Source organism: Artibeus jamaicensis, unplaced genomic scaffold (genome assembly GCF_021234435.1).
Source record: "Artibeus jamaicensis isolate MK-2021 breed Jamaican fruit bat unplaced genomic scaffold, CSHL_Jam_final contig_548, whole genome shotgun sequence".
Lineage (NCBI taxonomy): Eukaryota > Metazoa > Chordata > Mammalia > Chiroptera > Phyllostomidae > Artibeus > Artibeus jamaicensis.
Genome location: NW_026521883.1, coordinates 8,448,044 through 8,470,232, shown reverse-complemented (window position 1 = coordinate 8,470,232; position 22,189 = coordinate 8,448,044). Strand labels below are relative to the sequence as shown.

The 22,189-nt window shown below is 43.3% G+C and overlaps 1 protein-coding gene across 2 annotated transcripts in view; it reads right to left on the bottom strand.

Moving 5' to 3' along the window:
- Positions 1-3,356: 3,356 nt before the first annotated feature.
- Positions 3,357-22,189, bottom strand: part of INTS14 (integrator complex subunit 14) — a 33,944-nt gene continuing 15,111 nt past the window's right edge. For both annotated transcript variants that reach the window (XM_053670148.1, XM_053670149.1), the window contains 6 exons: positions 19,643-19,735; positions 16,857-17,001; positions 15,375-15,508; positions 8,392-8,510; positions 6,321-6,386; positions 3,357-4,247 (listed from right to left, as the gene is read on the bottom strand). In XM_053670148.1, coding sequence (XP_053526123.1) covers positions 3,996-4,247; positions 6,321-6,386; positions 8,392-8,510; positions 15,375-15,508; positions 16,857-17,001; positions 19,643-19,735 — 809 coding nt within the window. In that variant the 3' untranslated portion in view covers positions 3,357-3,995. The remainder of the gene's footprint in view (positions 4,248-6,320; positions 6,387-8,391; positions 8,511-15,374; positions 15,509-16,856; positions 17,002-19,642; positions 19,736-22,189) is intronic.

Genomic DNA, 22,189 nt, shown 5'->3' with positions numbered 1-22,189 from the left:
CTGGGAATTGGCACAAGAAGGGCCCAATTTGCTTGTGGGAAGAGGGGGGAAGTGACTGAAAGCCACTGAGCAAACGGCATCATTACCTTTTGGGCCCCTCCCCCACATACAGCGCCACAACACAGCAACGTGGGTTGCTTCACCCTGGTAAACACCTAAGGCTCAGCCCCTTAGAACCTAACAGGTGTGATTAGACAAAAAATGGCCCAAATGGGACTTCCGCCAAGATGGAGGCATAGGTGGAGATACCGTGCTTTCTCACACAACCAAGTTTAGAGACAACTAAATATTAGCAACAGAAAACACAGCCAAAACACGGAAAATTGAACTTTTCGGAAGTCTGTTAACAACAAATTCTTCATCCTGACCGGTAAGAGGGGCAAAACCAGCAGCTGGCGGAGCGGGGTAGCACAGGAAAACTCGGTCGGTCGGACTCAGGCGCGCGGAATCCAGGCGCCGGGTTGGACCTAGTGAGAGACCCAGCGACCGCTGGGAAACAGCGAGGGAGCAGGGCTGCGGGCTGACTGTGGTCGCGCATTTGTGTGTGGATAAACAAGCGAGAGAGTGAGCAATTGGACCAGAACCCAGCGGGTCACTGCGGAGAGCAGCAGCGGAGGGCGCAGCCATTTCCCGCTCTGACCCCACCTCCACATACAGCGTCATAACCCAGTGACTCTGAGTGGCCCGGCCCTGGTGAACCACCTAAGGATCTGCTCCTCACCCAGCAGCACAAAACAGCAGAGGGGGCTGCCATTTCCCCGCTCTGACCACGCCCCCACATACAGCGTCACAACCTAGTGACCTGGGAGTCCAAGGCTCCTCTCCTCATACTTAACGGGTGCGAACAGACCAAAAATGGCTCAAGAAGATCTCAAAGCCCCAGAGCCTATAAATCTAAGAGATGAAGAAATAGCAAAACTCTCAGACGCACAGTTTAAAACACTGGTGATCAGGATCCTCACAGAACTGGTTGATTATAGCCACAAATTAGAGAAATATATGAAGGCGAAACTAATTGAAATGAATGGAATTGCACAGGAAACCAATAGCAATGAAAAGGAAACTGGGACTCAAATCAATGAAGTGGACCAGAAGAAAGCAAATAATGGCCAAACAGAAAAGAGTCAAGAAGCAAGAATTCAAAGAAATGAGGAGAGTCTTAGGAACCTCCAGGACATCTTTAAACGCTCCAACATCCAAATTATAGGGGTACCAGAAGGGGGAAAGGCACAGCCACCAGTGGAAAACTTGAACAAATAATAAAGGAGAACTTCCCCAATCTGGCAAAGGAAATAGACTTCCAGGAAATCCAGGAAGCTCAGAGAGTCCCAAAGAAGTTGGACCCAAGAAGGAACACACCAAGGCACATCATCATTACATTAGCCAAGATTAAAATGGAGGAGAGAATCCTAGAAGCAGCAAGAGCTAAGGGGACAGTCACCTACAAAGGAGTCCCCATCAGACTGTCAGAGGATTTCTCAAAGGAGACCTTACAGGCAAGAAGGGGCTGGAAAGAGGTATTCCAAGTCATGAAATCTAAAGACCTACAACCAAGATTGCTCTATCCAGCAAAACTTTCATTTAAAATGGAAGGACAGATAAAGTGCTTCTCAGATAAGATCAAATTCAAGGAGTTCATCATCACCAAGCCCTTATTATATGAAATGTTAAAGGGACTTACCTAAAAAAAAGAAGTTAAAAAAACATGAACAGTGAAAGGACAGCAAACTCACAGTTATTAACAACCACACCTAAAACAAAAGCAAACTAAAAGGACAGCTAGATCAGGAGTGGAAACATAGAAATGAAGCTCTCAAGGAGGGTTAGCAACAGGGGAGTGGGAGGAGGAGAAGGGGGGAGAAGGTACAGAAAATAAGTAGCATAGACAGTAGATAGAAAATAGATGGGAAGTAAGAATAGTATGGGAAATATAGAATGTAAAGAACTTGAGACACATGGTCATAAACTAAAGGGGGGGTAATGGTGGGGACGGGGGGTAGGGTGGAGGGGAATGAAGGGGGGGAATGGAACAACTGTAATGGCATAATCAATAAAAAATAAATTAAAAAAAATGGCCCAAATGAAAGATCAAAGCTCCAAAAATAGAAGTAAGCGATAAAGAGCCAGCCTATCAGATGCAGAGTTCAAAATGCTGGTAATCAGGATGCTCACAGAATTGGTTGAGTATGGTCAACCTTCACTTTTACCTAGAGGTTAAAGTGAAGGCTATGCAAAGTAGAATAAAGGAAAATGTACAGGGAACCAACAGTGAAGGGAAGGAAACTGGGACTCAAATATTTGGACCAGAAGGAAGAAGTAAACATCCAGAACAGAATGAAGAAACAAGAATTCAAAAAAAATGAGAGGCTTAGGAACCCCTGAGACAACTTTAAATATTCTAACATCCAAATCATAGAGGTGTCAGAAGGAGAAGAGTTAAAAATGGAAAACTTATTTGAGAAAATAATGGAGAATTTTTCCTATCTGGCAAAGGAAATAGACTTGTAGGAAGTCCAGGAAGCTCAGAGTCCCAAAGAAGTTGGACCCAAGGAAGCACACACAATTACATTACCTGAGATTAAATATAAGAAGAGAATTCTAAAAGCAAGAGAAAAGGAGACAGTTAACTACAAAGGAGTTCCCATAAGACCATCAGCTGGTTTCTCAAAAGAAACATTACAGGCAAGAAGGGGCTGGAAAGAAGTATTCTAAGTCATGAAAGGCAAGGACCTACATCCAAGATTACTCTATCCAGCAAAGCTTTCATTTAAAATGGAAGGGCATATAAAGTGCTTCCCAGGTAATGTCAAATTAAAGGAGTTCATCATCACCAAGACCTTATTATATGAAATGTTAAAGGGACTTACCTAATACAAAGAAGGAGATAAAAAATATGAACAGTAAAATGACGACAAACTGACAGTTATCAACAACCAAACCTAAAATATCAAAAACAAAAACTAAGCAAACAACTTGAACGGGAACAGAATCACAGAAATGGAGATCACACGGAGGGTTATCAGAGGGGAAGGGGAGGGGGGATGGGGTAAAATGTACAGGGAGTATTATAAGTGGTAGGTACAAAATAAATGGGGAGGTTAAGAATAGTATGGGAAATGGAGAAGCCAAAGAATTTACATGTATGACCCATGGACATGAACTAAGAGAGCAGAATGCTGGTGGGATGGGGGTTACAAAGGGGGGAAATGGGATAACTGTCATAGCATAATCAATAAAATATAATTAAAAAGAAAAAAAACAGGGCAGTCAATATGAAACCCAAGGAACCCTCATGATTTATGAATCTGTTTCACGCAGGAAGCAGGATTTATATCCAGATAGGACAGAACAAAAGGCAAAGACATTAGTTTCCCAGTGAAACCATTTTATAGAAAATCAAATTTATTTTTAAAAATTGAAGAAACGGGACTAATTTTATACATTTATGGTTGCTATTTAAAAGTATGTATCTCAAGACATACCAAAGGCACCTAAGGGTTACCACCAAGTTTTGCCCAAGTTTCGAGAAAAGTTCTGGGACTTAGTGGTGTAGGGCTTGTACTTAGAAAGTCCCTGACTGTCTGTGTTGCTCAGTCCAAGGCCAGAAGCTTTAAGGTGTCTTCATGATTGAGCGAAGACAAGATGCCTTTTGGAAAGCCAGAGGACCCTTGCAGGTCAGGTTTCCTGAGGAAGGGGGAGAGCTCTGTGCCCACCAAAGCTTCAAGCTTCTCAGCAGATGTACCCATTGTGGCAGCCACAGGTGTCTTTTGGGCTGGAAGACTCTAAGCCTTAGAAAGTGAAAGCCCAAGTGGCCAACCACCCTTCAGAGCCCTTCTGAGACAGTAGCACTCATTCAAGCCAGCAAGTGGTGCTTCTGAGGCAGCTGCTGGGAGCTCTTTGGGTGGTCACTGCAGAGGGGAACACTCTGGAAAAGTGTTCACCCTTACGCATATTCAGTTGAAATGAAAAAAGAAGGAAGTCTCCCAAAGTCAGCTTTACATTCTTTCAGCGCTGCTCCCAGAGAAGTCTGTCTGCAAAGGCGTGATGTTGTGGTCATAGCCGGCATACTCAGAGGTGCCGGTACTGGCCAGCTTGAGCTGCTGGGCAGCGTGGGTCAGCTGGAACGCGGCGTCGGGGTGGGCCGTGTCGGGCAGCAGCGTGCACTCCCTCTCCAGCATGTCCGCCACGCCCTTGAGCAAGTCCAAGAAACCAAAGGCCAGGGCAGCCTTTCGTAAACGGTTCAGCTCCTGCAACCACAGCAACAAAATGATGTTCCTAAAGTGCATTTTCCTTGTCATGTACTTTTTTTTGGACAATAAATGGAGGTTTTTAATTCAAAGGTATAACTGGATAAGTAGATTTGTTTACAACCGTTACTGTGAAATGCTTTTTAAGAAAATACAACCAACTTCTCTGCAAATAGCAGACACAAACCTCCACTATGATGAACTAATTTTTGCTGGATAATGTATGTGATTAGGCAGAAATAGGTAAGCTCACTTTGGTAGATTAACTATTAAATTCTTGCTCAAAACTCCATTTGTGGTTCTTACTTCTTGGTTGATCTCTATTCCCACTCTGTCTTCTACTATCTTGTCGACTTCCTGACTGACTGCCCAGGCAACTCTGTCCACCCAACCAGCCAGTCCAGCCACTTGACCAGCCACTCCATGTCTGGAATTGTCACACACTTTTCAAGTGCTCAGCTCAGAATAAGTTTTCCTTGACCCCAACTTAGTGTTTTTATATAAGAACAAAGGGTTGTACAGAGATGCCTGGGACGAGGGCATGAGGACGTGACTGAGAAGTGGTTCCTCCCCAGGTGAGAAGGAAGCCGGGTGAGAAACACAGCTGACGTGCAGGTCATCACCACCACAGTGAAGGAGCATGTCGGCCAAAGCAGTGAGGCTCTTTGCATACGTTACTTCATTTACTCCTAACTGAGGAGGGTTACTTTTCCTGTTACTCGGCTATGGAAAAGGCTCGTCCCAAACCTCAGGGGGCTCTTAAATCTCAGGTGCCTCTTAAACCTCAGGTGCCTCAGGCTGGATGCCAATGAACATGTTTGGAGGAGGCTCTGGAGGGGTCAGGAAGTATGACCTGAAACACCGCCACAAAAAGAAGGGAGGTGGTGAATGGGAGCAGAGAAGTAGGAAGTGCCCCATCAACCCTGTAGCAGGGTGACTTGGGCAAGTTGTGTGGCCTCTCTGGGTCCCAGTGGCCTCATTTACAAAAAGGGAGGAAACCTCTTCCCTGCCCACTGCTGGGGCTGATGCAGTGGCCTGGCAGAGGCCCCTTCCACCTTTGAGATGTGAGATTATATAAAACCAGGATAGAGAAATGGGCTTCCTGACCACTGTTAACAAGTGAAAAGTTCAAAAGGCCAATGTACAAGTGTGTCGGCTTGAATGGATGGCTGATGAGTGTGAGGAGAAAGCTCTGCAGGGAGGAGGACAAGGCCCGCGTGGATGACAGGGTGTCAGTCAGAAGGGCCTGGGGCTGATCGCCTGTCTGTTTGAACTCCGAGTAAGGTTGTTCTTGCTTGGTTTCACCAGCCCACTACATAATTAGGTTTGAACACAGTAGTGACAATAAGGCAATGAAATGACATCCAGCCAAAGTAGCATGGGTGTTCTCTGGGAGAAATGCTAGCCTGGAGCGGGCTGTGTGCCCACAATTTCAGATTAGCAAGCTAGGACGAAACGGACAGCGCAGCACACCTCACAGTACCACTGACGTAATCTGATCTCGCCCAAACACCGGGAGGAGAGAAATGGGTGAGCCTCAGTGCCCCACACTCCACCTCGGCCCTTGTCACTTTGTTCCTCCACCCACGGTTCTGGATTGCCTAGGTCGAGTTCCTGAGGGCCATCTGTTTGCAACTCATACACGTGTAATTTGAGAAGTCACTCTGGGAAGCAGCTTCTCTGGCACAGTAAGAATGTTCTGGGCAATCGCCGTCCCAGGAAGCCCCATGCAGCGGTAGCCCGAGGTCAGGCTGGATGGATACCCACGTGGGATGGTGAGAAGGATTAAGGGTATGAGGGTTCAGGTCCTTTCAGCCCCTTCCCTTAGCCTGTCACAGCTGTACCAACACTGACAGGCCCTTCAGCACGGAACTGTTTAATTCTTGGATTTTATGGCAGAAATGGACCTATGGCTTCTACTAACCTGACTGATGAAAAACACTGAGGCGGAAGCATACACTTCTAACCCCTGTCCACGTTTGCTCTGCTACCCACAGGGATGACAGTGAACCACTTATTTTTGGCAAACTTCCCAGGGCCCAGCCTCTTCCACTATAATTGTAATGGTCTCACCTTGTAGAAGGTTTGTGTTTTTTCAGGTAGTTTCCTTGCATTTCTTAAAATCTTCTGTACGTCTGTCTATCAAGGGTAAAAACAACTCCACATTAGAATTCTGTGGTAAAGGGGAAAGAATCCAACAGGATGGCTCTACGTGTTTAAAGCACTGAAAACAGGAACAGAGAGACAGTGGCCAAACGAGGATCCCTTCCGAGTTAGTGTCACTTCTCTGCTCAACATTAGTACGGCACCTCCTTCCTTCAAAGTGCTCGGCAATAAATCCTTTATGACAGGAATGAACTTGTTTCACAAAACCACACCCAACAATCATGTATGTATGTATGTGTGTGCATATGTATCTATCTAGCTGCTTTTTTAATGAGGGACCAAGACCACTGAATGGGGGTAAGAACAGTTTCTTCAACAAATGGTACCGAAGAGCCACATACATAAAAGAATGAAGTAGGACCGTTACTTCATACCTTATACAAAAAAGTAAATCAAAATGGGTCAGAGCTTAAACTGTAAAACTCTTAAAAGAAAACATAGGGGCAAATTTTTATGTCCCTGGATTTGGCCATGATTTCTTAGTTACAACAGCACAGCAACAAAAGAAAAATTAATCTGATGAATGTTCACAGCAGCATCATTCAGAACAGCAAGAGTGCAGGAACATCCACTGAATGACGGGCAAACACAACGTGGCATCGTCCGATGACAGAGTGTTTCTCAGCCACGGGGGGACTGACGCACCGACACAGGCTGCTGCGCGGATGAGCGCTGAAAGCATTATACCCAATGGAGGCCCAACAAAAAGGCCACACAGTATATGACGCATTTATAGAAAATATGCAGAGTAGGCAAATCCACACAGGCAGAAAGCAGATTAGTGGTTGCCAAGGGCTGAGGGACAATGGGAAAATAAAGTGACTTGCTTACTGGGTACAGGGTTTCCTTTTGGGGTGATAAGATGTTCTGGAACTAGACAGCGGTGATGGTTGTGTAACACGTGATTGTACTAACTGCCATTGACTTGTATGTTTTAAAATGGTTGAAATGGTAAGTGTCACGTGTGTTTCACAATAAAAAAATACACTCAGACTAAAATAAAAATTTTAAAATAATTTTAGGAAATATTATTTTAAAAAATTTTAAAAATAATTTTAGAAAAATTCAAAAAAAGAAAAAAAATGCAGCCATCCTTTCAGCAGGGAAGTACAGGGGGCAGGGACAGCATAGAAGGGGCAGAATCGGATTTTCCAGCAGAGAGAGGGGCCCCATCCCCTCAGTCACGGTGGGGTGTCCGGTGTCTATGACAAGGGGGAAGGAGGGACCACACCACCAACGGGAGCCACTTCTGTTGTCAGGTGGCCCGATGCCGCCTCCTCTGCCTAAGGCTGGACTCCTTGGAGGAACAAAGGAAAAAAAGGTACTCAAATGAGAAACAAGGCTCAAAAGGTGACTTTTAAACTCAGAAGAAGAGATGTCACCTGAGTGCCCTGTGTGAAAGCAGCATGCCGTGGCCACGGTACACGCTCAGCTTCCAGGGAACGTGTTTTGTGGAATTGCAGTGTAAAAGCTATGGTTCGGGCCCTACTGTGGGGGTGGAATAACCATGTGAAGGTTTTTACATCTTTCTCAAAATTGTTTTAAGAGATAACACCCATTACATCAGTCGATGCCTCAAAATTCCATGCCAGGAAAACGGGTCTCCCTAGAAGAATGGGCCTGCTTCCTTTATCAGACATAACACTACGCAACAGAAAACCCTCCATGTTTCTTTTTTGACTTTGGTAAGAGAAAGCTCAGAGCCCAGTGCTCAAATACAATCAATTATCATTTTGCTTTGGCTTCCTGGCACAACTGTCTCCCCTCTTCCCTCTAGGTTTTGTATTACTCTAAATTTTGTAAAAAATAAATTTGCTGTATACATTTTTTTACTGTACGTTACCTCAAATCTTTTTTGGAAATAGACAAACATTAGAAGTAAATGAATTACTAAGTATCACAGGAAAGGAAAATCAAATCAAATGTCTGCTGGCCTGCCAGAATCCCTCCCCCTGTCCCAGGGGAATGGTGACGTTACCTGGAGGCCACTGGGTTTGATCCAGACAGTCACATTCTGGGCGTAACTGCGTTTGTTTTTGGGCTGCAAGGGGAATGGGCTCTTATTGTCATCCTCACCATAAGGGTTTTCTTTAGCATCTTAAAAAAGAAGAAGATAGTCTTGAAATGACATCTGGCAAACACAATCAATTACATTTCCAATTAGGCTAGAAGCTCTTCCAATCATTCAGTCTTTTATACCCTGTTACTTCCCTAATTAAGAAAATCCATTAGGTTAGGTCGGCGGACCTGTTTTCAATAAAAAGCCACAGATGGAAGAGATCAAACAATCAACTAAGGCTCATGTAAGTGAAAAACAGCTTCATGTTTTCAAAGAAACAAGCTTCAGTTACTTGCTTTATAAATTAAAAAAGTCAGAGAAGTTAAAACTAATACACTATTTTAAAAAATGAACATGCAAACTGGGGTTCTGTAAGTCTAGTCTAGCGCTCTCCCAGAGAACTTTCTGAGGTGGCAGAACGGCGGCCACCAGCCCCCATGGCCACTGAACACTTCTGTGCAGCTACTGCGACCAACGTAGTGAATTTTAAATTTTATTTATTTTAATTAAATAGCCTCAGGAGGCAACTGGATTGACAACATAGGCACAGGCATTGAAATAATTTAGAAGGAAAATTATATGTAGCCAAGTTAAGACAAAGGACAAGGGAAGAAATACTTTTTGGTGAAACATACCCCTCCCCATTATGGCTTATTAGTTTACCGCTTTTGGGGAATGAAAGCCATAGTAGCCACGTGGATAAACAAGGGTTCCTGTTTTCCTGCCTGCTTCCTGAGCCAGTGAAACTGCCGCAAACTTACAAAGCATATTTACACCTCCTGACTTACTCTATCATTATTGTTACCACCTTCTGGGGCAGACAGAGCAGGGGTCGTTTCCCAACCAGATAGGGGCTTCGTCCTTGCCCAAATGTTCACATCAAAAACTGGAATTAGCCCAGTTTCTCTAACTGAGTGGGACGCTTTCTAGCCCTGATTTGGTCACTGATTTAAATGCCTCACACTGGCCCCAAACTACCTCTGTCAGTCCTCCCTCCGGACCCCTCCAAAAAGTACTGACCCAGTTTTCCAGACATATTTCCAAGAACACCTGTCTCTATATAAACCTCTTGAGTCAGGCCAGGTCCCAGCAGTCCTTTCCCTCGCAACATGCTCACTCCCAGCTTCCCGGCCACTATTTCTGTCATCTCCCCTCCCGGAATGCTCTCCTTCCTCATCCATCTGTTCCCTCGCTCACGCACTCATTTATTATCTATAGGAAGACCCCACTGTGTAGCAGGCGCTAGGCTAGCAAGTGTGGCCAGAGAAGATATTTTTCTGGCCTCAAGAATCTTATAAAAAATGTTTATTAAATCCCAACTATACACCATACACTATACATACACAACTTCTCTCTTTACAGCAATCGTGGAGGGTAGGTATTATTAGTCCCATCAAAGAGGAGGAAACTGAAGCTCAGAGAGGTTGGACCCCCCAGGTTTTTGCAGCGACTCAGCTGGGCCTGGTGCCAACGCCAACACTTTTTCCACCACTCAGCATGGCTGCGCCTCATCTATCTGACTTTACTTACGTTCCAGGTCCAGATCCTATTCTGCCTTCGACATGTAGTTGGTCCGAGGTTTTTCTGGCAGGCAGTGATTTGTCTAGACCCTTCTGTTCTACAGCACTCAGTACTGCTACCAAACATTCCAACATCTAATCATTGCCCATCGTGTACTGTCTCTGTTTGGAACCTACATGTAGTGACTGGCTTAGCAGACAGAAAATACTGCATTTATGGAAAAAGAACAGGAGACTCTTAGAAATAACCAAACATGATAACAGAAATTTGAAAATAAACAGTTGCAAGATAAAAGTTGAAAATATTTCCCAGAAGATAGAGTAAAAAGAAAACAATAGAAAAATGGGCAGGACTAGATAAAATTCACACACACAAACACAAATCATAAATATATGTTCTAGAAAGGAAGAGGCAAGAGTACAGAGAGCAGAAAAGACACAGTTCATATCCCCAGGACTGAGGAACATGAATTGCCAGATGGGAGGACCCACTGAGTGCCCGCTGCAGTGGACAAAGGGATCGACAGGTAGGCACATCGTTCTCAAAGTCCAGAACGGCAGGGACACAAAGAAGAGCCTCCAGGAGTGCAGAGGAAATACAGGCCAGGTCACCGCCCAGGAGTCAGCATGACGCTGCCTCCCAGTTGCAGGGCCGGACGTCAGAAGAGACAACAGAGCAATGCTTCCAAACTCTGAGGGAGAATGATTCCCACCTAGAACTCTGTACAGAACCAAACTGTCAATCATGTGTCAGAGATGAAACAGAGACATTTCCAAATACGCGAGATTTCAAACGCTCACTTCCCAGGTACCCGTTTCTCAGGAAGATTCGTGAATCAGGAGATCCACAGGAGAGACGTGAAGGGAACACGCAGAATGACAACCATGCCACGGGCTGACAGAACAACCAGTCCATTTTATGAGACAAGAGGAAGAAAGGTGGCTTTAAGGGAAAAAAAACCACTGACAAAATCCCTGAAGAATGCATCTTAGTTAGGTAGAAATTAATAGGTACAGAGAAAACAGCAAAGAAAAAAGAAAAGAGTGCAGAGGCGGCCGGGAGGCAGCGCCAGGGGAGGGCCGCACTCATCCGCTGCGCGCTCCGCCCAGCCTGGCTGCCCGGCTCTTTCCTGAAAGTCTTGGGGGAACCTCAGTGCCTTCCCAATAAAGCCTTCTCTCTAACTGAGGTTAGAATACATTTATCTTTCCTATTAGAAAAAAAAGAAACTGATTTTAAAAAGTAACAACTGGGACAGGGGACAAAGAGTTGCAAAACAAAAGAAATGTAACTGGTACACCACACGGCTTAGTTGTGAGTAACATTTATATTACCTTACAAGGACAGTACTAATTTAACCAAAAAGCGCTACACCACACTGCAAGGATAGAGGAAGAAAAAAATGTGCTTTTTGGTGGTAGGTGGGTAAAAATGATGTTGGTAAGAAAGCTAAGTAGTAATCCTTAAGTTAAAAAACGCCATTTAAATGAAAAGTCAAGAAACAGCTGTACAGTTACTTAGAAATGTAAGTAAATACAAAAGAAACAAAAGCTGAAAGTGGCCGTCAGTGGGAACAGAATCAGGAGTAGGAGAGACAGGTGAAAATTATACTGTGTTGCACTTTGCTTTGATGAATAGAAACAGCAGGATCTACCATTATTATGTGTCTCCCGTGTCAGGGACGTTATGCTTATTCCCTCAACAAAGTCTCTGAACAGCCCTCTGAGGCAGGTTTTTATCAATCATTACTTGTCGCGGTGAGGACAACCCAGTCTCACAGGACTACTGTGAGGCTCGGAGTGGCGACGCGCTCCACTGTGCCCAGCGCAGCGGCACTACGCTGGTTCGGTAAGCAGCCCAACGGCAGACTCAGATTACGATCACCTGGACGTGTGCATGTGCACACTCAAGCAGGCGTATGTGCATATGGAGAGACAGAGAGAAAAAGGAGAATTTCTGAGAGTAAGACTCCGAAAGCTGCCGCAGGACGACCACCTGCTTCCCGAGACCGCCGGCGGGAACCCCGCACTCTACTGCGGCGCTGCCACCCTACTCAGGGACGGGTGCTTCGGGCGCTGCTCAGGTCAAAATGGACCTTTCCCTGGAATATTTTCCAACTCCAGACAAATACTAATGTGCACGCTGAAGGAATTAGTTTTTCTTACCCAAATGAACTGATATAACATATTTGAAACACTGGACGCAGTACTTTTTAACAGACTGAGGAAAAAAAGACTCAGAAACTTTTTTTAAAAAGCACTTGCTAAAGCGAATGAGAAATCTGATTTTTAAATTAGGCAAAATGACTTTAAAGAGAAGTACTAGTTTCCAAGCTACCATATTTTTCCATCACTTCATCAAATTCATCCTCTTTGCAGATAAGATGCAAAGTATATCTACATAAAAAGACATGAAAAACAAAATAATTTAAATATTTTTTTTACTAAAAATGCTGGTATTTTTTTCAAGAAGGAACTCAACAATAGTATCCTTAATAAGATAAGATATACACTCTTTAAAAATCAGTAACTGCAAAATAACACATCTGTGTGTGTGACATCTGGGCTAGTACGTGGAACTGTACTGAAACTGGTGACCGCTACTGCTCTAACTGAAGTCCATCAGGAACCAAAAAAAGGGGAAAGCTTGAGGTAAAACTCGCAAGGCAACACCTTTAATAAATTTTTGAAATTAAGAAAATTACTTCCGGGAGAGTTGAATGTCGGGGAGGGTGGACAGGACAGGGGAGAGTAATGGGGGGAAAATGGAGACAACCGTAATTGAACAATAAAAAAAGTTAGCTCTTATTACCTTCATTGAAAAGAACAGACCCGAAGGGAGGAGAAAAGAGACATAAGACAGAACAAACAGCAGTTCAATCTTAATGAAGAGCACCTACAACAAGCCAAGCACTGGTAGGTTGGAAGCTCAGAAAGAAATCTGAATGCTCCTATCTTCGATTCCGGCCTGGCATCTGCAGTGAAAACTATCACAGTGGTCTACGTCGGGGGGGGGGGGGGGGGGGCAAACCTCTGTAAAGGGCCTGGCTGTAAGTGTTTTAGGCTTTGTGGGTGATGCAGCGTCCATTATAACTCTTCACCTTTCCACTGGAGCCTCTTTCTGACTTAAAGAATGGTTTTTGTATTTTTAAATGATTGGGAAAAATATGAAAAGATTTGTATATATTTCACAACATATACATGAAAATTAATACGAATTCAAATTTTGGTGTCCATAAATAAGTTTTTGTAACAGTCACTATCATTTATTTATGTATTGTGCTATGATGGTGGAGTTTAGTAGTTACGACAGAGGCCATATGGTCTGCAGAGCCTGAAATATTTTACTATTTCATCCTTCTTCTGAACAAGTTTGCTGAACCTCGGCCTAGCTTCTAGGGCCTATATTCAGTCAAAATCTTCTCTGGGCTTCAAGGCAAAAGGCATCCTCAGACCTTAACTGACACGCATGCGCTAGTGTACGAGACACCGTACTTTCTTCTTGAGTCTCTTCTATTGATACTTTCATCTGCCTATTCCTTCTCATTTTCCTTTACCAGTGCCCTCTGCAATGTCCCCAGTAGGAGTCCTTCTTAGGGGTTTTGTCCTTGTCTTTCTTTTCTTCATCTGTGTAATTTCCTGGAGCCAGGGCTCCTAAAGTGTGGTATGGATCACCTGCATTGTAATTCTGTGGGCAACGGTAAAACTTCAAGTTCCTGGGCCTGAATCCAGCCCTACTGAATCAGAATCTCTGTAGGTGGGGTCCAGGAAACAGAATTTTTACACAGGTTTTCCATGTTCATTTTTGTACACAAAAACTCAAATTTGCCGAAGTAATCTCCCTCATTCTCACCATTCTCAACTGGGGATCATTCTCAGTTCTTCTCTTCCCTTTATTCTACCTTGTAAACATGTTTCACACGGATCCCATTCTCTCCGTCCCCAGCTGCTGCCCCTTGTTCTGGCTCTCACCTTCACATCTCCGGGCAACACCAGCCAAATCGCCTTTGGACTGCAGGGTGCCTTTCCCTTTTCAAGCCCACACCCCACAGTTATCCTTCTAAATGCAAACTTATTACCATTCACTTGGAGCTGTCACACTGTACGACACCAGGGGGCACCAGTACCTAGAATACAGAGTCTCCTAACTGGTATCTCCACTGTTCTCATCACAGCCAGAAGGAACTATCACTCCCCTTCAGTGGCTTCCCAGTTCCTGCAGAACAAAGTCCCGGCTCCTCTTCACATTTCAGAGGAGGCCTGCCTCGCTCCAGCCACCGCCCACCTGTAACCTGCCAGCTGGCCCTCCAACGCCCACCCTTACAGCGTGTGCTGGAGGGCTCCTTTCCTTTCTGCATGTGTACATTTGTCCTTCATTGGCTCACTAAATTCGTCTTTTTTCCTTCAAAAGTCAGCTAGGGTACCTGTCCTCTGTGAAGATTTTCCTGAGTCCTCCAGGCAGAGGTGGTCATCCCCTCCTGCAGGCCAGACTGGACCTTGTGTCAGTCTGTGCTGATTATTCAACGTTCCACTAGGCCTTGAGCAACTTCTGCTAACTCTTGTATCTCCTGGACCTGGCACAAAATAGGTTGCTTGGCAGATGTTTCTGAAACTGAAGTGGACCCAAATGAGTCAATGATGACTCTACAATTGGAACCTGTGTACCTAGGAGCACGAAGGCCTCCAGCAGGAGTAGGAAAATCAGAAAAAACAGATTAAGAAGCAAGGGGTGAGACAATGGTTCCTATTAGAAACATCCCAAGGCAGGGACCGCAGCAGCATGTCCAGTGGTGAGGCCCAACTGGGAATTGGAAGTGCGGTGTGCAGTTCCAGGGAGTGACCACACAGGACCGGAGCTGCAACTCTGGGGGAGCCTGAAGCCATAATGGCTGGCGAAATGACCAGGAGACTATGAGCGCAAGAGAAGTAGGCAAAGGACAACATCATGAGGCGAGGAGAAAAGACGACAAGGAAAAGAAAAGTTGCCAACAAAAAAGGGCGAAGTACTAGGAGAATCAATGTTAGGAAAGCCAAGTACAGACACTTTCAAAACAGAAGGGGATTTAATTATCTAGGAGTAACTGGGAATTACCTGGGTTAAAAATTACACTAAGGAAAATTTACATTAAGGAAAAATCAGTGTATGGAGAGTTGCTTTTCACCTTAAGCAGTTAGAGCACTTATACGTATTTAAAGAAACCAAAACACTAGTCTCCCCCAAGCTACCCAGTTACAAGTTTAAACACCAAACTCTCTAGGGCTCTCCACCCAGCATCAGAGACCACCACCGCACGCCCGTGAGGGAGATCACGACTGCACAGTAGGAGCTCAGGACAGCAGAGAGAAGAGAAAGTCAAGACAAATAAAATCTGATCTGGGTTATACCTGAAATAGGACCCAGCTGTGCCATTTTCCCTAGCCATGGGAGAGGTTCTGGGCCAGGCTCAAAGAGAGACATCATGAGGTTTGATTTCTTCTTGCTGTCAGCTTGGGAGTAGAGCATTCCATGCCACTCGGGACTAGATGGAGAGAAGATGGAAGATCAGAAGAACATCAAGCCTGTGACTGTCACATTAAATAAGTCTAACCTGTGTTTTTCTCTTGAACAACAGGAGTTTCAGCTCTGAAACCGGGTACATCACTTTTACTAAAGCCAAATCTTAAACCTGAAAGTGCATACTGCTGCCCCCTAACATTACCATTCCTCTGGGACATGTATCATTCAATGACGTAGACATGGCACTCAAAAGCAGTCTTAAAGGAGAAAAAAATCACAAAGGGGCAGGTAGCTGCAGGGGGGCGGGGTGAGGGGTAAGGGCTGCGATCTGCAGGTCTTTCCAGCTGCCTGCCTGAGTCATTCACACCAGCACCAACACAGAAAAGACCTCGTGACAAAGGGCACAAAGGCATCGCCTAGCTCTGCTCCTACTTCTCAAAGGGCCCCAGGTGGTTCTCATATTCAGAACCAGAACAAGTAGCTTGGGTACCAAGAAATGCACCAAACTGATACCTGAAGAAAAATCGCATTCCTCTTTTTAGACCAGTTGATTTTAATTCCAGCAGAAATTGAGCCATGCTTCATCTGAGCACTCCTAATCTCTAGATATCTTATACCAGTCTACCCCAGGTAATGGCCAGAAAATGTTGAGTCCACTCTTGTTTTCTAACGACAGGTGTTATAGAAAGGAAAGCAGGTACTCTTGCAAATTTCGAGACTGCAGTGAATGTGGAAGCCAGAAGGGCTTCCCTCACAGGCAAAGAATACAGCACAGTGGTTATGAGCTTGGGCTCTGGAGCCAGAATGCATAGGTAAGAATCCTGGTGCTTTCAGTTACTCGCTGTGTGACCTAGTTCCTTTACCTCTCTAAGCCTCAGTTTCTCATCTATAGAATGGGGAATATCAATACCTCCTGTACAGTGTTTGTGAGGGATTAAGTTTACGTATTTAAAGTGCCTGGAGGAATGTTCGGTATACGGTAAAATGTTCAATCAATTTTATCAGTGTCTTTTTTCATTTATTTCTACCTCCTCATTTTATATAGCTGAGTCTGTGAATACTGCATAAGACTCTATAGCAAGTCAACAGCATTGCCATAACTGAACCTAGGTTTCCTAGGTAGAATAGAAAAGAGGACAACTTAGGATATAATCTAAAACCAATATAGTTAAAAGGCTCATTTTTTACTTGTTCTAGGGGATGATGTGAAGAGCAGTTCTGAAGGTGGTGGTAGGTGGGAAGGGTATGCCAGGGAGAGGAAAAGAGTGACAAGGACCTTCCTGCTTCTTTCAGAAAAGTCTGGAAAATACTTCATTTTTTGTAAACTGATTCTCCCTTTCACTCAACCAAAGATAAACAAAGTTCCTTACCCTAGCTGCACTATTGCTACCATGCCTTCCACTTTTAGGCTGCCATGGAGCAGGACACAAAAGTTGGGTATTTTGCCTGCAATCTGATTGGCTGAATTTTCATCTTCATTATCATCAGTTATGCCAGTACCCACCTCATCACCTTCTGTGAAAAGAAGAGAACACAGGTCAGGCTGAGATTCGCTACAAAAACCCCAAATCCCAATGATACTGTTGGCTATTTCTGGCCTTTGAAGGAAAGTATATGGAGTTATAAAAGGAATATATAACAAGTAAGAAAAACACATATTCTGGTTTTCCTATGTCCATATAAAAATCAGTTTTCATATGTAATATGAATTCCATTGATATGAAACATCCAGAAGAGCCAAATCTATGGAGACAGAGAGGACCTTAGTGGTCACCTGGGATGGAGGGAGATGAAGGGCTAGGGGTTTTAAATTATGATTCTAAAATGGACTGTAGTGAGGTTGCACAACTCTGTAAATATACTAAAATTTACTGAATTGTATACTTTGTTTTTTGAAAAGATGTTATTTATTTTTAGAGAGAGGGGAAAGGAGGGAGAAAGAATGAGAAAGAAACATCAGTGTGTGAGAGATACATTGACTGGTTGCCTCTCTCACACCACCAGCTGGGGACCTGGCCTACAACCCAGGTATGTGCCCCAATTGGGAATTGAACTGGCAACCTTCCGGTTCACAGGCTGGCACTCAATCCCCTGAGCCACACCAGCTGGGACATGAATTGTATACTTTAGATGGGTGAAGTGTATGGTATGTGAATTATATTTCAGTGAAACTGCTACATAAAAAAAATCAGTTTTGCAGTTTCTACTGGGATGCTCAGCTGGGTGCTCCCTGGGGCTTTTGAGTGCCATCCAAATGGAGCCACAGATTCACAGAGTTGAGAGTGTTCTCAACCAAAAGCCTCAGGCAGCACGTGAATGGGCTCCCAAAAGGTGAGCAGTGTTACTTCATAAATTTCTTTTCTTTTCTAAGATTTTATGTATTTATTTTTTAGAGAGGGGAAGGGAGGGAGAAAGACAGGGAGAGAAACATCAATGTGTGGTTGCCTCTCATGTGCCTTAGACTGGGAATCAAACCGGCGATCCTTTGATTCACAGGCCAGCATTCAAGCACTGAGCTACAATACCCAGGGCATAAATTCCTTGATCTGACTCTCCAACTCTAGGTTCTCTTATACACTCTGCTGACAAATGAATCTTCCTACAACTAACTTCCCTCTGGAACTGTCCACTCAATTTCATTCAAAGACTCTCTAAATCATTAGGAAGAATTTGCCCAGTTTAGCTGGACATTTAACAGCCCTTAAAACATAGCCCAATTCTGCCTTCCCACACGTTTCTTTTCACCATTCCCCTATCCAAACTCTTCATTCTGCCCACTTTCTTTCTTGGCACTTTATATGGGCATGCAGAATTCCCTTCCCCCCAAGACCTTAGAAATAAGGGAAACCTGTTATCAATGTTAACATCAAGATTAACAAGGTAAGAAGGTCAGTTATAAACAATAATCACAATAAGCCACCTGTGGGTACATATCAAGATTCTGTCTGTGAATGTGTGATGGAGGGTTATGGCACACCCAATTCTACACCTTAGATAACCAGCATAAACAGAATGTGATCTGACTCTGCGCAGAAACCTGACTGACTATATGCACCTCTTAGAGAAAGCTGGTGAATATAAGTGGATGGTTAGCCTAGAACAGAGAAAAGGTTAAGGTGCTAGAGACTAACATTCTCCAGAGAGAAAGTGAATTTGGGTTCAAGACTTTACAGTTCCTGGAGAGCTCTATTCCCAGTAATGAAGCCTCACAAGAGGCTGGATTCTTCCATCTATTCAACAGTTTTTCCTGCGTATCTACTGTGTGCTAGGCATTGGTAGAGAAGAGATGTAGTTCCTCCCCTTATGAACCTATATTTGACCCCACACTTATCAGGCAATGTCTGAGCATAACTTTGGCTTGCTCACCACGCTCCTGCCAGGAAAGGCAGAGCCCTGGATTAGTGATAAAGCATTCTCATCTCTAAAGAGGACTTCCACTGTAAGTTAACTTCCACTGAAATACACATATGTGTCAATATGCTTTCCACAATGTAAAGCAGCAGAAACAGTTTTCTAGTATATTAGATACATTCCATTTTAAAAATTCAATCCAATTTAGTAACTCTTCCTTCCCCCTAAATTCGGCAAAATGTGCTACTGTATTATTTAACATTTAAAAATAACTTAAAGCCCTGGCTGGTGTGGCTCAGTGGATTGTGCACCAGCCTATGAACCAAAGGGTGACAGTTTCAATTTCCAGTCAGGGCACATGCCTCGGTTGCAGGCTGGATCCCCAGTAGAGGGCGCATGAGAGGCAACCACACACTGATGTTTCTCTCCCTCTCTTTCTTCTTCCCTTCCCTTCCCCTCTCTGTAAATATAAATATTTTAAAAAATGAATTTAATATATTATTTTAATCCTCATCCCAGATATGTATTTTATTGATTTTACAGAGAAAGAAAGAGGGAGAGAGAGAGAGATAGAAACTTTGATCTGAGAGAGAAACATTGATCAGCTGCCTCCTCTGCATGCCCCGACCGGGGACTGAACCGGCAACCTAGGTACGTGCCCCGATGGGGGACTGAATCTGCAACCTTTTTGGTGTATGGGATGACACTCCAACAAAGTCACCAAGCCAGGGCAAAAGAATCATTTTAGATAATGGAATAAACTTAAGATACTTCATATGTATCACTGAACAGGAAAAGAACTCACCTTTGTTAAGTGCTATAGGTAGGACCAGATGTCTGGACAGAACAGGGGGACTTGAAATATCAGCTATATCAATAAATCCCACTATTTCCAAATCTGAAAAGAAGGAATAAACATAGAATTAATTAGTTCCACAGGAAAGTATGCTATTTTCTATGCACTAAATTTCATAAACACAGTATTTAATTTAGGTAGGAAATTCAAATATGATTACTAGGAAGGTTATTAGAAGTTTTTCTGGATATCTCTAATAAATTTTTATTTAAGTAGCTCAGAAAATGATAATTGTCTTTATTTAGTGAATTTATGTTATATGACAAATCAGCTCAACTTTTATTTTTATGAGGCTAGATTCCCAGCTAAGGCAAAAGCTTAGAGGTCAAATTCCTCTATATCATCAGGGTTGTTCAAGCCACCAGGGGACGTTGTAGCCAAACATTTCCACAGCAATTTCAAGCAACCGTCCTTGCAGGGTAAAGCTATTTGGAGAAAAAATATACTTTCTCTATAAAACCAAGGTAGCTGTCTAAATGTGACAATGATTTCTTTGTTTTACAGAGTCGTATTCAAGACTCAAAGTGTTTGCTGAAAACCTAAAATAAGTAACCCTAAAATAAAACCTAAAATAAGTAAAACCTAAAATAAAAGTTGTAACCCAAAGAACTTTTTAAAAGCTTTTTTTCCTGATTATATAACTAGTATAAAAGCACCCTAGTTGGGTAGCTCAGTTGGTTGGAGCATTGTTCCAACATGTTAAAGGTTGTGGGTCCGATCCTTGGTCAGGACACATACAAGAGGCAACCAGTGAATGCATAAATAAGCGGAACCACAAATACATGGTTTTTTCCCTCTCTCCCTTCCTTTCTTTCTCTAAAATAATAAATAAAATTTTTTTAAAAAAAGGAAATAGTATAAAAGCTCAGAAAACACTAAAAATTGTAAAGAAGAAAAATAAAGGCACTCATTGCTTATCATCAAAGGAAACTTCTATAAATATTTAATTGAATTGCTTTTCAGTCTTCTAGGCATATATACACACTCATATTTTCAAAGCAATTTTTAAAAAATCAAGCTCATGGCACCACTACCCGGCCCCTGCACAGCTGATCCTCCACAGAGGGTGGAAGGTTGGTGGTTAGTGGTCACAGCCAATCCTTGCAGCTGACTGGCCAGGGTAAATCCCTCACATTGATCTGCCAATAGCAATCAAGACTCAGCTACAAGAGGAGGGTGTACTGCGGGTATACCTCTGGGTACTTGAGGGCAGGTTGTGCCACTGGATCCTACAGGACACCTTTTACATTAGGCCACACTACCAAGACACAGAGTCAAAGCAGCTCTACCTAATACACAGAAACAAACACAGGGAGGCTGCTAAAATGAGGAGACAAAGAAACATGGCCCAAAGGAAAGAAAAGATCAAAACTCCAGAAAAGGAGCTAAAGAAAATGGAGGTAAGCAATCTATCAGATGCAGAGTTCAAAACACTGGTTATAAGGATGCTCAAAGAACTTAGTGGAGAACCTAACAGCATAAAAAAGGTCTATTCAGAAACAAAGGATACACTAATTGAAGTAAAGAACAATTTATAGGGAAACAACAGTAGAGTGGACGAAGCTGAGAATCAAATCAATGATTTGGAACATAAGGAAGCAAAAAACAATAAATAAGAACAAGAAGAAGAAGAGAGAATCCAAAAATGCAAGGACAGTGTAAGCAGCCTGTGAGACAACTTTAAGCAATCCAACATTCACATTATAGGAGTGCCAGAAGGCGAAGAGAGAAAGCAAGAAATTGGAAATCTATTTAAAAAAATAATGAAAGAAAACTTCCTTAATTTTGTGAAGGAACTAGACATGCAAGTCCAGGAAACACAGAATCCCAAACAATATGGATGCAAAGAGGCCCACTCCAATACACATCATAATTAGAGAAAGAGATGGGAAGGTGAATATGGAAGAATGGGTGAGAGGTGAGGGCATTAAAGAAAGTACAAATAGTTACAGAATAGCCGTGGTGATGTACAGTGCAGTATAGGAAAGGGATTAGCCAAAGAACTTACATGCATGACCTGTGGACATGAATAAGGATGGGGGGATTGCTTGAAGGAGTGGAGTTGAGGGATGGTGGGGGGGGGCAAAGAGCGAAAAATCAGGACAATTTTAATAGCATAATCAAAATATAATTTAAATAAAAGCCTTAAAAATCAAGCTCATGGTAAGTTCACGATACTTCTAAGACATCAGCAAATCAGCTTCCTGGAGTTTGTCTTCATTACCTTCTTTAGCTAAGTAGCAAATGAATCAGCATGAACAGCTACATATTTTTCATTTGAGTAGAAAATGGTTTAAATATAAGCTATAACAGAGATCTTGGACTAAAAGTTTATATAGAAAAGAAAACATGTACTCAAAGTTACTCATCAAAAAAAGGATGGGAGGGAAGTGGACTCTCATTGTTTTGAAAACACCAAAACATTTGACATAGCTTAATATGCTTCTGCCTAGGCTCAGTGGAAGAGAGAGAGGCCCTACTTCCACACAGCCAGGA